General features: G+C 38.4%; 1 protein-coding gene across 1 annotated transcript; it reads left to right on the forward strand.

The window, feature by feature from the left end:
* The first annotated feature begins 246 nt into the window (after nucleotides 1-246).
* hspb1 (heat shock protein family B (small) member 1) lies at nucleotides 247-6,623 on the forward strand. The gene is made up of 3 exons (NM_001079349.1): nucleotides 247-676; nucleotides 5,762-5,825; nucleotides 6,335-6,623. The coding sequence occupies exons 1-3, from the start codon at nucleotides 295-297 to the stop codon at nucleotides 6,522-6,524; spliced, it is 636 nt and encodes a 211-aa protein (NP_001072817.1). The 5' UTR covers nucleotides 247-294; the 3' UTR covers nucleotides 6,525-6,623.
* The last annotated feature ends 10,147 nt before the right edge of the window (nucleotides 6,624-16,770 follow it).

Raw genomic sequence — 16,770 nt, forward strand, 5'->3', positions numbered from 1 at the left:
TCAATAGAGAAAGCATCAGTTTATAGACCCTTTACCCCCTTGGGAACTTGAGAAGGCTACAAGTTAAGTTTACCCAGTTTATGAGAGAGTGCCCTGTCATTGTATTGTCATGCAGAGATGCCAGACATTTCCATCACAACTACATGTGTAATTTCCATTAATAGAATGCTCATTCCATCAGCTAAAAATAACCAGCTAGCTCTTCATAAAGCCGCTGCACCTTCCAGACCCTCAGAGCAACCACAGGCCGAACAGAGTAAAGAGCACTTACTAGCTGGCACAGGTCTAGAGAAAATGTCAGAACGCAGAATACCATTCTCCTTCCTCCGCACTCCAAGCTGGGACCCATTTCGGGACTGGTACCAAGGCACCAGTCGCCTTTTCGATCAGTCATTCGGTATGCCACGTATTCCCGAGGACTGGTACCAATGGCCCAGCACCAGCTGGCCAGGCTATGTTCGCATGCTTCCAAGCCAGTCCATGGAAGTTGTCCCCCCCACCACACCTGCTGGTGCAACTGCTCCTGACTTTAATCGTGCCCTCAGCCGCCAGCTTAGCAGTGGAATCTCAGAGATCCGTCAGACTTCAGACCAATGGAAAATCAGCTTAGATGTCAACCATTTTGCCCCAGAGGAGCTGGTCATAAAAACTAAAGATGGCATCGTGGAAATTACAGGTATGGCATGGCTAACCTCATATACTAGCAATAATAGTATAACATTCTACATTGATTATTTTAAAAAATGCCTTTCACATACTGTTTTGCTGTATAATTCCAACACACTGCATTACCACTTCTAATAAATGCACTTAGCAGGGCTGCACTGGTTGCAAAGTAATTACATTTCCCTGAACTTTCAAGCAATTTTGTAATCGATTTTCAAGCTCATAGGACAAAGGACACCTAGTTCCTTACCATAGCCTGGATACAACATGATAGAAAAGTTAAACAAAAGCCATACTGAGACCATCTCCAAGAGGTGACTTCCTTACCTATGCAGCTCTGTCATGCCTAGAATGAAAAGGCACACTCTGTTTTCTGGTACAAAATCACATGTGACGGTTGTCTCCTTCATTGGGCACAGCTACCCCTGCTAGCTAACGTACCTGCCTCTCACCTCGGAGGAATAACCCATACCTAGCTAGCCTAACCAAGGACATCCAGCTCCACCTAGGACTGGGCTCTTAAATGTCCACCTTGAAGTTTCTAAGGCCAATGCGGCACTTCCTTTATCTCTACCCTGTAATACAGTTTATTGGGTCCAAGACCTACCCCTACTTAAAACTTCCCAAATCAATTCCTAACTATGGCCAACCTACTCTACTGCCAGCAGAATCATCTGCCATATATACTGGAGGTAATTTATATAGAATTTATGTAGACCTAGAGCAGAAGAGCAAGTGCACTTAGGGGCACAACAGCATGTCCCTTCTCCATTTTTGCCTTAAAATGCAGCTTCATAAGCCAGTCCTATCATCACAGCCTGGACAGGTTGTAAGGAGCACCATTGCAGTTAGCATCTGCCTTCACTCCCTAACTTGTGTGCTTGAATGATAAACAAGTTAGGGGGCAGTGGGAGTAAAACATTACCGGTGCTGCTGTTCATAGCAGCCAACCAGATGTTTGCTTTGGTTTAAAATCTAATTGCTGATTGGTGCCCTAGGCAATGTCACAGTTAGTGTTTCAGTCCACTTTTTACACATGATAAATATTTCCCCTAGTTTGTTACCCATTAAAATTATTATGCAGTACTGTAAGGGCCGGATTTATAGATTTTGCACGCCTAGCCCTGCTCACCACTTGCTTCCCCTTCTCCACGCCACTGCTGTCTATATATATATATATATATATATAATATATATATATATATATATATAAGTCACTCTGCAGCATTGCAGCTACAAATAGCTAGGACTGAAGTATTAAAGGACAGTATTAAAGAGGAATCTCATGAAACATTTTTTTTGTAAAGTAATTAAGCTTACAGTTAGTTATTTTATATAATGACATTATTTTGCCTCTCTATCATGTCCTTCTCCTTCAAGTTTTGGTTAGTCACACACTCACAGAAAAAAGGCAATATTGTTGTGCACAAATCATAATAATCATACGATACTTCTGCAAATAGAAAACTTGATCATCTCTATTTCTGCCTCAGCTCATTTTTCCAACTCATTTTTAAAACATATCCTATGGTCTATTTAACACACAGTAAACTGTAGAAATGTAATGGGGGTGGGGGAGACCACACTGAAACTGTGGTATGGGTGCTGACAAATTTCACATAGAGCAGCAGGTGGCAGCGATTACAATAGTTATATATAACTAGGGGAAGTAGAGGAATCATATTGTTAGATAATAGGTTTAATTTATGAATGCTCGGGGCAAAAAGGGTCACAGAAGTTCTCATAAAAATGGCATAACCAATGTTCTTGCACCTACTTGCATTCATCTCAATTTGCCTTCCATCTGGCAATAATGCAAATTGCTAGTGGGAAAACATATGCATCACTTTAGGTTTATGAAGTTGTTAAAGTTGCCTTGCAAGTAAACTATAGGCATTGAGGCATTTGGAGGAGATTAAAGGTCCACAATAACGATTTGTTGCAGGCGACTAATCTCCTCTTGTGCCATTGAGATTGGTCACTCGTGGTTAAATCTTGGCTACTGTGGGTGACTAATCTCTTTGAAATGCCTTCCCACAGGAAATAAAGTGAATAGCAGATGGAAAACAAAATGCTGCATATTTTTTCCCACAGGTTATTCATTATATTGCAAGTGGAAAGGCATTTTGGGGAGATTAGTTCCCTGCGAATAATATCCCTGTGGGCCATGGCCCTTAAGCAAGTCGGCTTGCTCAATAATCTTGAAATGGTTTCAACACAGTCCAGGCAGCCCTGTGCTGTAGACTTATCATTGATAAGCCTTAGAACACAAAGCTGGCATCAGATGCATTTATCAGTCGTGTTTAAGAGTAGAAAGAGACAAGGTTTATTAGATATGCCATTAGCAGCGCAAGTCTTTTGAGGGTAACTGGGGTATTGTATATTCAAGGGTAAAGCTGTACCATGTGCTGAATGTATCATGTATCAATAGACCCAAATGGACAATGTCTCCAGCACATCAGTTTAGATAACAGACATTTGTTGTAGCAACTGAGGCTTTGTTGCTAGTAATAAGGCTTTATCAGTAAGCCAGTGACATTTCAGTATGTAACCTAACTAAGAGAAAAGCTACTATATATAGGACAAGGTCATCATGATTTATTTATATAGAAATAGAATGTAAAGATGGTTACCTTTGTATTTACAGCACTAAGATAAAATATTAGATTAGGAAAGGGCAGAATATTTTTATGAATATAAACATCCATTTCTCTGGTAATTTTTACTTCAGAAAATTGATTTCTAAATGCAGTATCACTAATAAGCTGTAATAGTTATATGCAATACAGAGAAACAAAATTATTAAAGTGCATGGCCCTCCTGCCCCATACAGCCTTAGCTCTAAATGTGATACATGCATGCAATAAAATAAATGGAATATTAAAAAAATATGTATATAATAAACAACTGTCACATTCACTACAAAGTCACTTAAGTTTAATACTGTGGCTGTTCGCAAAAGATTTGGCTAAATCCAAAAATGCTGACACCAATATTTTAAGTAGTTTTTCTCTCAAGAAAGGGGCTGCCCTCTCCCTCTTTGGCTCTAACCTTTGTAAAGAAATATCTGTGTGCTGCAGCCTGAATCATTATCTCTTGACAATCCTGTAGCTCTTTGCCACATTACCGAAAATGTCTGTTGAATATATCTTTAAATAAGATCAAATGCAAAGTGCAACCTCAGTGTTTTTTTGCTAATTCATATGGACATGTCAGCACATTAAATATTAATTCTACTTCTTAAATGGCTTTTAGTTCAGGAATGCAATGTCTGTAAAACAGTAAGTAATCATTTGCTGTGCTTCATGCACGGCAGAAAAGTGCATATAACTTGTTAAAAGCAACAGAAGGACTATTTTCATATTTTAGGAATGGAAAGAGAGTGGGCTTCATTTTGAATATTTGTCTTTTGAAAAACATATTGTTCACTGATGGGAGTCAGGGACTGGTTCTGAGACTTGACCTGGAACATCCAGTTATTTTTACTGTCTGCCACCAAAAGACCTTGCAAGTGTAACTGCACTTGGATCTTCTGCTATACAGATTATCAGAACCAACCCAAACTACAGTCTTTAAGATTCTGTGCACATCACACTGTGGCGATATCCATCAGATCATTCAAAAGCATTTCCAATAGACAGCACTCCAGATAAATCTTCTTAAAAAGCCTTTATTAGGACACGGGCAATAACCCAGATCATAGCAATGTTTCAGACCAATTGCTGCCTATTGGAACTGTTTCTGGGATTCTCTACTGTCATCAAACTGGGGACAATGTGCACTTTCAGATCTATTCATGTGTGTTGTGGATATACAGCCCTTTTAAATTATTATGATGCACTTTATGCAGTTATGATGAAGTTTCTAATTTACTGATTAATATATCACTCTGCTAGTCTCTGGCAGTTACATTACAGCTAATCTCCTGGTGGGATAAATGAATCACAGTGACTCAGATGCTTATACTTTTGCTTGTTTAAGGTAGACATAAAATGGTAACACCCAGCCAATATAATGCTCTTAAAGCATATATTAGTTTCCGCAGGAGAACATCCTGTGTAACTTACAGTACATATGGTATCTCCCAGATTAGCAAGAAAAATCTTATTAAGGTGTAAAGTAATAAATTATGTTAGTTCTATTTTTTTCCCATTGAACTTTGCATGTCCTGAAAACCTTACAGGGTACTAAAAAAGATTATCTCAAACTAGTAATCTATTTTTGTGAACAAATAAAAAGAGAGCCATCTAAAAAACAATTGTGCAAAACGGTCTTGTGTTGGTCTTGGTGGTCTGACAAATTAAAGTATATCTAATCATGATTCATAATGGCAGGTATTCTTATAATCAATAATATGGTTATTTGAATTCAAAATATTTCTTTTTATATCATGAGTGGAGGGTTTAGCTTAAAACAAACCAAATATTAGGGGACAGATAGACAACTTTGTATTTTATAGAAAATAAGAAGACCAGTTTATTTCTATTGATGGCATGCCTTGAAAATATTTCCTTCTATACAGATATATCCTTGTATCCCTGAATACTTTTGCTCTCGTTAGATTCCATTTCACACCTAAGCCTGTTAGAAAGAGGTTTAAGCAAATGAATATGACATTATATTTGCATATTCTTCTGACCTGTTATCCAGAAAGCTCTGAATTTGGGAAGACCCTTTCCCATAGAGTGCATTTTAAATGAAAATAATTAACAATTTTAAAAATTTCCCTTTTCTCTGTAATAATAAACCAGTACCTTGTATTTGATTCCAACTATATAATGAATCCTTATAAGAGGCAAAACAATTCTGTTGGGTTTATTTAATGTTGAAATGTTTTTAATAGACTTAAATTATGGTGAACCAAATTACAAAAAGATCTCTTATCCTGAAAACGTCAGGTCCCGAGAATTGTGGATAACAGGTCCCATACCTGTATATATGTGTGTATGCATGTATGGTTATAGGTTAAAAATACCTCCTTACATTTCAGACACCCCACTTAACTGTTTATTGCATGTTTGGAAAAAAGCACACATATGTAAAGAAGGAGATTGTTAATGATTCCATAAAAGCTTCTTATTTTTGTTTCCCTTAGGCAAACATGAAGAGAAACAAGATGAACATGGCTTTATCTCTAGGTGTTTCACTAGGAAGTACACGTGAGTAGCCAGTTATGCTGCCATCTCTGGATTCTTCCCAATCCTCTTGGGAACAGCAGAAGATAGTGTTACCCACTGAGAGTGCATGCTGACATTACCCTTTGACAGAAGCTTAGTGCTGCCTGCTCATAGTCAGTAATTGTGCAAACTGCAGAGGAACAATGATTTCAGTTCAATAAAACTCGCTTTTAACATATAGCTTAGAAAAACACTGCTTATTTTCTTGCCAATCTCTTATGGTTATAAAGTATTTTGGTATCGAGTATACAAAGTTTGCACCTGTTATGATACATATGGCAAAAATATTCTGCAATGTTATCTTATTCCTATTCTTCAGAATATTGAGTGAATTTACTTTATTATTCAGTACTTCATTTATAATGTATAATTTGCATCCAGTAATGAAGGATCCCTTATGTATCCAGATTAAATAGTAGTAACTATAAAGAGTACAGACATGTTTCTTGTGAATAGGTTGTGCTGTCTTTAACATTGATCTCCCTGATCAGTCTTCCTCCAGGTGTTGATATAAACAAAGTGGCCTCATCGCTTTCCCCTGATGGTATTTTGACTGTTGAGGCGCCACTACCGAAACCTGCCATTCAGTCTGCTGAGATCGCCATCCCAATAACTTTCCAGAGTCGAGCAGAAATTGGCACAACTGAGGCTAAGAAAGGGGAGGAGGCCACCAAGAAATGAAATGAACTCAGCGTGTACTAATCGCAAGACTACACTTTCCTGTAAAATGTCACTTTTTTTTTTACCAATAACTGGTTGAATAATAAATATAGAAAATGATCAGTGTCTTTTTCTTTAACAATAATTTTTATTTAATTTAAAAAAGTTTCAGTGTTACCTTTATATAAGGCCTAAATATGCTCCCTAAAACAAAACATCGGTAAATAACATAAATATCTAAATCCTAAAAATTAAAGTATCTTTTTCTTCATTGGGCTGCAAAAATAATATGATTTTAGGTGGCCAAGAACTTCATGTAAATAAAGATATTAATAAGTATCCATAACCATAAAGTATAACATAAGTACAGATATTAAAGAAAGCTTTATTACAGGAGGGTCATCTGCCATAGACTCCATTATAATAAAATAATGAAAACAAATGTAAAAATGATTTCCTTCTGTAATAATAAAACAGTAGTTTGTACTTGATCCTAACTAAGATATAATTAATCCTTACTGGAGGGAAAAAAAGACCTCTTATCCAAAAAAAACCCATTTCCCAAGCATTCTGAATTACAGGTTCTGATGTATGGCGGGCAAGTTTGCTAGGCACTTAAGAGCTATCAACGATGATACATATTAGGTTTTATATTGAGGATACAAGTATAAGAGGAAATCATTTAATTATTTATAATATGTTTTATAATAGGTGGGAATATTCTTCACATAATTTTTGAATTCTCTGTGGCACCAATAGAATGATTCATTACATTTGTCTGAATTGGTATGTTGCAGTTTATCCACATTGGGCAGTACATGCATAGCTTACTTCATAGGGATCCTGGTAACTTTTACTGTGGTGTTGTTGTTTCTTATATACTGCTACCTATCTAGATTGCCTCCTATTTTAATAACATTGTCATCAATTATCATTTTTGCTAGCCGAGTGGCAACCTTAACTATGGCACTAAGGTTTCCTGAACAAGGTTACCAGATATCACTTCAATGGAAGCTAAACCTAATAAAAGGAATTAATGTAAACTTACCCAGAGTGGTTCTCTGTGCACTTTTGCAATTTACATTAATTTTCTATGTTAGACAGTTTTAGACTGCTAATACAAAGCTTTCAGCTCAACCCATTGAATGTCAGAGTGTCAGTTACTCTAGCTGTGTTTTTACCATGCTGGTTTTCTAACTTTTGGAGAAAGCTGTTAAGCCAAAAGCCTGGTATTAGCAGTCTAAAACTGTTAATACGTAAGAAAACAAGGAGCCCTCTGACTAACGAAGAAGCCCTCTGAGTAAGTTGATATCATTTTATTAATTAGAAAGACTTCAAGTAAATGCAAGTTGCTGGGCAATAGATTCAAACTGATTTACATTTAAAGCAGTCAGTGCCCTTTGAGTGCCCTTATACCTGTAGATGTGAATCTTCTGATCTGGTATATTTGCCCCAGATCATAACTGGCTACAATAAGTATACCAGGAATGATTTGTTACTGCTTTTTCAGTCTCCAGTAGATGTCCCTATAATTTCCCGGTGTTGTTAAAGTGTCTATTGCTATATGACAAAAAGGCAGTTTACAACATCTACAAGGACATCTGGGAAAAGCAGACAAAGAATTTGCTATGAAACCCTTAAGCAGTATGGTCTGCTTACTGTATGTCTGATGGTCACAGATGGTTGGTTCCTTGTTGTAGTCTATACAGAATGCCCATGCAGAAACAAGCAGCACAATAGACCCAAATTATATGCATAAACTTTAAAATGCAGATGTAAAAGGTTTATTCGATGTGACTAGCGAACTAGTCACAGTGTCGGACTGGCCCACCGGGATACTAGGAAACTCCCGGTGGGCACAGGTGTCAGTGGGCCCTCCTGCTCACCCAGCCATTTTCCTTGTATGCCTATACCACGATCATTCCTCATTTTTATATGAGAAGAAAATAAATGGAAAAAAGAATAAATAATAATAATATGTATGGGGACGTGATTAGTAGAATAAATAATGCAAGTCAAGAGAGAAGGAAAAATTGCTTGGAGACTGGGCCCGCAGTATAAGGTTATCTGGTGGGCCCCTGGCACCCCAGTCGGACAATGACTAATCAGAAGAACTAATTACTAATTAACTCTACAATATATAAACTTCCCCCCATAGCTAGACTCCGGTACCTTGCCCATCTCACATAGATGTGCACTATACTATTAGACATATAGGCCATCTCAGAGGTTACTATGAGGAGCATTAGAGTTCTTAGAGTGCAACATGTACCAGTAGGTAAGTGGGGAATATAAGGAATGTACTTACAGTTATTCATAATAGTTTTGTAAACTTGCGGTTGGCGCTTTTTGGCTTTCAAGCCATGTGAATCGGTGTGTGTGTGCTCCATGCAGTACAACAGGAAGAATGTATACATGCCTGAACTGCAGTACTTCCAATAAGTATTTAGTGGCTTCCAACCCCTTTGTCTTGGTATAACACACTAGGCCAGGGAGATGCAAGGATAGGAATACTAATCAAAATCAAAGTGGCAAAATAGGTGATGGAATAAACATTCATAGCATTATACAAAACCTGAAGCCCTCTAACTGCACTAGTAAAAGCCATGTACCCTGTCAGTGCCAAAACTACAATGTACTGCACCCATATCATTTTAGAGCCCCTTAAACTTTGGTAACAATAATGAGTCTTAATGGCTATAATAATAATGCCTTACATAAATAAGAGATTCAACTTCAACCACCACGTTGTTACAGTCCATGGTATTGTGAGAGTTGCAGTTTAACAACTGGTGGGCTGCAAGCCATATACTGAAATGTTCCAACAATTGCTACATAATAAATCAGCCCCATCCTAGTGTTATCTACATTTTCGTCCCAAGGGGCCCCTTTGATGCTGGGTACTTGGGGCAAATGTACTTCTGCAAATAAAACCTGCATCACCTTAAAGACTTCGTTGTAAAAATAATAAGTACTTCCATGACAAAATAAAAAACACTGGTATATAACAAAACCAGTGATGATAAAGTAATGTACGTATGCAAGCACAGCTGAAGCTCATGTGGAACCATGGGGCCTGTGCAGACGCAGACGGAACAGCACGCAGTCTATTCTGTGATTCGCTGACTCCCATTCGCGCTCCCATTGGCTGCTGGGTCAGGTGGTGTGACTGGGACCGGCTTCCATTGCATTTCCCGGGCTATGAGGAGGATATGTGTATGGAGGGACTGTGACAGGTGCCTCTGTACAATTGTGCCAGGAAAAAAAACACTTGTCAGACAAGCACAAAGACGAGTTAATTTAGAGATGACATCACATCAGCAGATTTTCCAATTATGTCGATGCCATGGATATTAAAATCCCTGTATTAGCACTGCAAGACAAGTGTCTTGTTTGCTCACTTCGTACCAGAGTACCTGTTTTCTCTGTAAGCGATGATTCATTCACTAAACACCTCTAATGTAATAATAACCGACATCTTTGTATAATGTAGGCACAACAGCCATATTAGCTAAAGGCTAGCAAACGCTCAGTCGTGCTTTTCAGAATTAAAAAAAATCATTGGACTTGATTATTTTGTGGATATTTACACGACTTTATTGTTTCTGCAAAGATAAACAGATCATTCCAGATTTCATGCATTCATGGATTATTTACATGAAAAATAAAATGTTTCTAATGACACTACAAATGTCATGTTAAATATGGAGCATATTCTCATATTACAGATTTTTCAGGGCTGCAAATAACCAGACAAAGCATGAAGAACAGACAGTAACCTGTTTCAGGCAGGGAAGTTCTCCTGGCATACCCGGCATTGTGGTATCATGCGAGTGCTGTGCATCCCTTCATACCCTGCATTATTGCCAAGATACGCCCCTTTCTTTCACAAGTAACAGGATAACACTAATACATGCCCTTATCCTTTCCCGCTTAGATTACTGCAATCTCCTACTAACCGGCCTCCCAGACTCCCACCTCTCTCCCCTGCAATCAATTTTAAACTCTTCTGCCAGGATCCTCCTGCTCTCTCCAGAGGGAACATGTTTAGCCTCAATTAAGCTCTCTTGCATGGTTACCTGTTCAGCAAAGGATAGCTTACAAAATCCTTCTGCTAACATTCAAAGCCCTTCACTCCTCTGCTCCTCACTATATTTCTTCACTGGTCTCCCTGCATATTCCTGGTCGTCTCCTCCGCTTCTCTCAGAGCCTCCGTCTTTTTACACCATCCATACCCACTGCGCTCTCTCGTCTTAAACCTTTCTATCTCGCTGCTCCTTACCTCTGGAACTCTATCCCTGAATCCCTCTGTAGGGAAAACTCACCCACTCTCTTTACCTTCTGGAGCACTAAAACATTATTTTGCCAAGTCCTGCGCTTAAGGGCAAATGCACCGGCAGCCCTTTGGCAGAGTGCTGTCTCTTTAGCCCTTACTGTTTTCTTTTTTGCTCTATTTGCTCTCAAAAGATTTAAAATGTTGTCTTGTATAATGATTTCATCTGATTGAAAATGAGAGGTGTGCCATTTCAGGGAGGCAGACAGGCACAGCTGGAGTAACAAACTGCAAGCCACAAGCAGCTGAGAACACTTGTATGCAGACAATTGAAAAAAAGAATATGATTAACATTTAAAGTGCTTAAAATTAAAAAGAAATTGGGCATTGTCATTAAAAGTGCTTGCAATGGCCACTGAGGGCAGGTTGGAAGGAACAGAACAAAACACAGGCACTCTTTGTACTTTGCCATGCTCGCAGCAGCCCTTTTGCACTTTGCCATGCTCGCAGTAGCCCTGCCCAGCCCATACTAGTCACCTAAGTCTTGCTGCCCTCTGCACATTGTGCCATTCTTGGGAGCAGCAAGTCCCAAGGCCCCAGTGCTTTAGACATGAGCATTAAGGAATGTAATTTGGTGCTACTTACCACCCTAGCACTTGTGCCAAGGGGTTTCTTAAATGACCCCTTATGAGTTTCCACAGGTTCATTCATTTCCCAGTGTAAATACAAGAGTGTATGTATGTATGTATGTATGTATATCTTTATTTATAAAGCGCCGCAAAGGGACGCAGCGCTGTACAATCTTACAATATACAAAATTACACACAGGGAGGACAAGTGTTATAATAAATACAATAAGTAAGTATAAATACACAGATATTAAATGCCATGTGGTATGAGACACAGTAGAAAGGAGGTCCCTGCCCCATAGAGCTTACAATCTAAGTGGTTGGGTAACATACTGGCACAAATTGGAAGGTAAGAGTGCACTAGGTATGGGCATTTGCCCTTAAGTGCAGGACTAGGCAAAATAATGTTTTAGTGCTCCAGAAGGTAGCATCTGAGTTTTATCTTAAAGTGAGTGGGTGAGTGCTCCCTACGGAGGGATTCAGGGATAGAGTTCCAGAGGTAAAGAGCAGTGAGATAGAAAGGTTTAAGACGGGAAAGCGCAGAGGGTGTGGATGTAAAAAGACAGAGGCTCTGAGAGGAGCGGAGGAGACGACCAGGAACGTGCAGGGAGACCAGTGAAGAAATATAGTGAGGAGCAGAGGAGTGAAGGGCTTTGAATGTTATCAGAAGGATTTTGTATGCTATCCTTTGCTTAACAGGCAGCCATGCTAGAGAGCTTAAGTGAGGCTGAGCAGGTTCTCTACTACTTAGTGTAAGTGCTGATGGTCACTCCTATAGATATGTATGTATCTTGGTAGTACCTCAAAGAACTTTGTTTTACATTTATTATCAATAATAAGAACATGCACACAACTTTATTCCTTGTTTATTTTGCACATTACCAATGTGCTGCTCAATTCAGTGGGGGAAGAATTCAGAAAGGTTTATATAGTACGCTGCCAGTAGGTGGCACTGTATGAAAATACATAGTGTGAAATTATCCCTATATATTGCAATGCTGCTACTTGACTGGGTTTTCTGCCTTGCAGCTCTGAATAAATCTTTTCTAACAGTAAAAGATCTGGACTGTGCGTAGGTTCTGATGATACAACACACAATGCCATTTTTTACTGCAATCCTAATTTCTTTAAAATCGTGAGTCATTGTTTCTTGTGATGACGACAAACTTTTTCGTTTATAAAAGGACAAAACTAATATAAAATGCCTGGGAGTACAATTGAATATATATATACATATTGCACCCCTGCCTACATACATCAACAAGTATTATTTATTACATCTGATTTAGTGTTCTCTACTACCTCTGTTCTGTTGGGAAATATAAAATACAAATTTACCCATGTTCAGTAACCCATAGCAACTTATAAGATGTATTATATTCTGCTGCTGATTGGTTGGCTAAAGGTTTGTACCTTTTTTTTTACATAACCCCTAAACTATTTCAGTCAGCTTGTACATTCAATTGACCTCAAGCAGGGATGCTTGTGCCATGATGCAGGGGGAAATCAACTACAGGAAACATTTCCTGGGCTTGCATTATTCACTGGACATTCAGCTCTTTTAGTATAAGAGAGCACAGCAGCATTATGTACAGTGTCAATTCCCTACTGGAACCAGCATCCAAATGATGGCAAATAGCAGAGGCAGCAGGGTGGTCACACTGTGCCACATCCCAAGGATACTGTAGCAGCCAATCTGCCATGGAGAAAAACAGGTAGTAACTTGACTTTCCCTAAAGTGACAAGGGACTGGAAGTTTGGGAGACTGTAGCCCTCAAAAGATTACATTTTAAATGAAAAAGGGCCATCCCAGCAGGTTAGGTCCTGGGTACTGGACAGCACAGTCTTCAGATTGTGTAGGTATACCGATTAGGGAATATTTTCATTTGATTTCAGAAAATGAGGCATAATCCCTGGTCTATATCTAAAATCATATCTTATTATCTGAAAGAAGATGAGAGAAGGTAACACTCCAATTTAGAGCTAGCTATGGTTGTGAGGGCAACCTCACTATGGATGTCTTTTTGGACAGTCCAAAGCAGTTACTCTGTGCATGTAAGCAAATGTTTATATTGTGTTTGCATTTGTACAAGAGAGCATGAATGGATGTATACAGCATAAGCCTCTTTTTCCTTATTTTTTTAATACTTGCTTTGTCTGAGGAAGCTATGGGTGAAATAAAACTATCAGTCATAATTATAACGCTTCTATGGGCTACTATTTTCTGGGCACATCAAAGATATACTTTGTAAAGCTTTGTATAAAATGAAGGAATAGCTGAAAACATGAGCAAATTCTGATGCACTTCCTAGAGTGACATTTAGGGTTAGACAGATGGGCCAGTAGATTCTTATCTGCTGTCATTTGCTTCTGTAATCATGTATATCTTATTAGAGCAAATAATAAGTTTTAATCTCCATCAAGCTGCTTAACTTGCGGCTGATTTCCTTGAAATACCATCTTTATCTGATTGGGAACAGCAACTAGGCAGCATTACAGCTGAAATTAATATTTTACTAAAAATGTGGAGATTTTGCCCACTGGTAAGAGTTCCAGTTTCCATTGTGTTCTTACATAAAAATAGCAAGGAGAATCTGCAGTATTTCATATTAGACAAATCTATGAAAATGAGATGTGCACAAAGGTTGGGGAAATTAAAATACACCTCTGGGCATACTCACATTCCATTAGGCACTGTATAGGAATATAGCTAAAAAGCCTGGGAAACCACTCTGCAAATAATACAAACAATAATGAGACAATAAGAGACCAACGCTTATTGCTTAAAAAGAATATGTTGACACTGTATATTCCTTGATATACATCAGAACAAACATTTGTAGCGGCATACTAACATACAGCAATATAGCCAAACTGTATGTCCACATTCAACTGGAATTTCAAAAACCAAATGTACAAGAAGGCTTACTTTACTATACATTCTCTGTTCTTCTGTCTCCTGTTGTCTACACAATAGCACAAGACTCTCATGTAAAAATGGAGCTGCTTATTTAGCTTGGCTTACCTTACCTTAAGTGATGCTTTGAAACCATAGTAAATAACTAAGCTGGTAGTTTTGTTCAGTTCTGAGCCTGTTGGGGCATACTGTATGAGTGAGCTTTTCTAGGACAGGGTCACTGTCTATAATTACTGCCCTATTTGTGTGTGTATATTCATCTATATTTCATAATCATTCCTTTTTATTCCTATTTGCTTTTTATTTTTCACTGTATGGCAGTGTTGCTTCTTCTCTTAGTATATTATTGTTAAGCCAAGGTACTGTAAGTCAAGGATGTCAGGGGTCATTTACTATGTCCCCAGGCAGAAGTGCAAGACTACCAATGGGCACAAGAACAAAGGTAGTGCTGTATTCATGGGGGTGTTGGCAGGTCTGTTGGGGTATCTGTGCTCTGAAATGGACCTGCAGCAATTCATTAAAGCTGGAAGGTAGGGTGCAAAAAAATGAAAAATTGATTCTGTTTTTTTGCAGTTTGCTCCCTGCCTTTCAGTTTGTAAATGACACCTATTGTCTTTGTTCTTGTTTGTGCTCAGAAGAAATGCAGTGTGTTGTTATATAATGCAGAAGAGTTAGACATAATGCTAGGCAGAAATACCTTTCTGTCAACAGTGAGAGAGCAGAGAAGATATGGGTATTTCAGTGGCACGTCCTGCATAATCCAACAAGATTGACTAGATTAGATGTGACTAGCCCCTGTGCTAAAGACTCTGGCTTTCATGCCTTGTCTTTACATGGCACATTTCCCATTTGTAGTTTATTTATTCCGGTCTGATATGGGCTTGTGAAGTGGATAAGATCTAGATCCATTTGTTATCCCATTCAGTGGACCATTATCTTGTCTCTTCACTTTTTTCTTGTCTAATTCCCACCTGTGCACTCTCTTGTTAACCCCGCCCTATTCTGTCTTAGTACAGTTTCATATAAAGTAGCATCAGTATGATGGAAAGGTATCCACTGACATAGGGGTACTCAGGGGGACATTGTGTTTTTTTCATTTTTTTCATCTTTTTTTTGGATTAAAACACACAATTTTCTCCATTTATTTAGCGTCAAAATCATGAAAATGCAAATTTAAAAATACACCATCTAAGCTGTTGAGGTCATGTAGAAGTCAATGGGAGTTGCCCTAGTCGAATTGTAATCTTTATTTTATTCGCTGTTTCAGAGGTTTTTCAGGGTTTGTAAGTCCACAAAGACTTATAGGAAAACATAAAAACCAAGAAAAAATGTTGTTTTTTTTGTTCTTTTCATTTTCGTCCCACATTTTAATTAATTCTTGGTTTAAGTGACTAGACATTCATGGTTTTTGTGGAAATTAGTTTATTGGTGGTTTAAAAAAGTCGGAAACCACTAAGTGTCACACCTAGGGGCTGATTTACTAACCCACGAATCCGACCCGAATTGGAAAAGTTCCGACTTGAAAACGAACATTTTGCGACTTCGTAATGATCGGTATTTTGTGACTTTTTCGCAAATTGTCGCGAATTTTTCGAGCGCTCAATACGAAAATCGCGCCAATTCGCGAAAGTTGTAATGGCTATGCAAAAGTCGCGACAATTCACGAAAGTCATAATGGCTATAAAATAGTCGCGACAATTCACGAAATTTGCAATGCCTATGAAAAAGTTGTGACAATTTATGAAAAAGTCGTAACGGCGACGAAAAAATTGCAAAAAATACGAAAAAGTCGCAAAATTTTAGTTTTCCAATCCGAATTTTTCTCATTCGGATTCGTGGGTTAGTAAATCAGCCTCCTAGTGTGACAATGAAATTGTAATTAAAGTAATTAAAATATAATGTACTGTTGCCCTGCACTGGTAAAACTGGTGTGTTTGCTACAAACACAATACTATTGTTTATCTAAACAAGCTGCTGTGTGGCCATGGGGGTAACCATTCATGCTGGAAGAAAGAAGAAAACGCATAGGGTACATAGCAGATAACAGATAAGCTCTGTAGAATGTAATGGGGGTTTATCTGTTATCTGCTAAGTAACCTGTGCCTTTTCTCATTTGAATGGCTGCCCCCATGGCTACACAGCAGCTTGGTTTATATAAACTATAGTAGTCTTTCTGAGGCAAACACACCAGTTGCAACAGTGCAGGACAACAGTATATTATATTGTTTTGGTGTTACTGGTCTTCAGATGCTGTTCCCCAGTTCTCTTTACAACATAGAAACGCCCCCTGCCCTTACCCTTACCCTGCAGAGAAGGTCTCTCCTCCTTTTTTTTGTGGGGCAAATTTTGAATCTTGCACTTTGGCCAACGATGCTATTCACAGCTGACTTGCTACTACCAGGAATCAGCTGTTAATTCTCCTACATATTAGAGAAGTGCACATTTAGC

The sequence above is a fragment of the Xenopus tropicalis genome, chromosome 2 (genome assembly GCF_000004195.4).
Source record: "Xenopus tropicalis strain Nigerian chromosome 2, UCB_Xtro_10.0, whole genome shotgun sequence".
NCBI lineage: Eukaryota > Metazoa > Chordata > Amphibia > Anura > Pipidae > Xenopus > Xenopus tropicalis.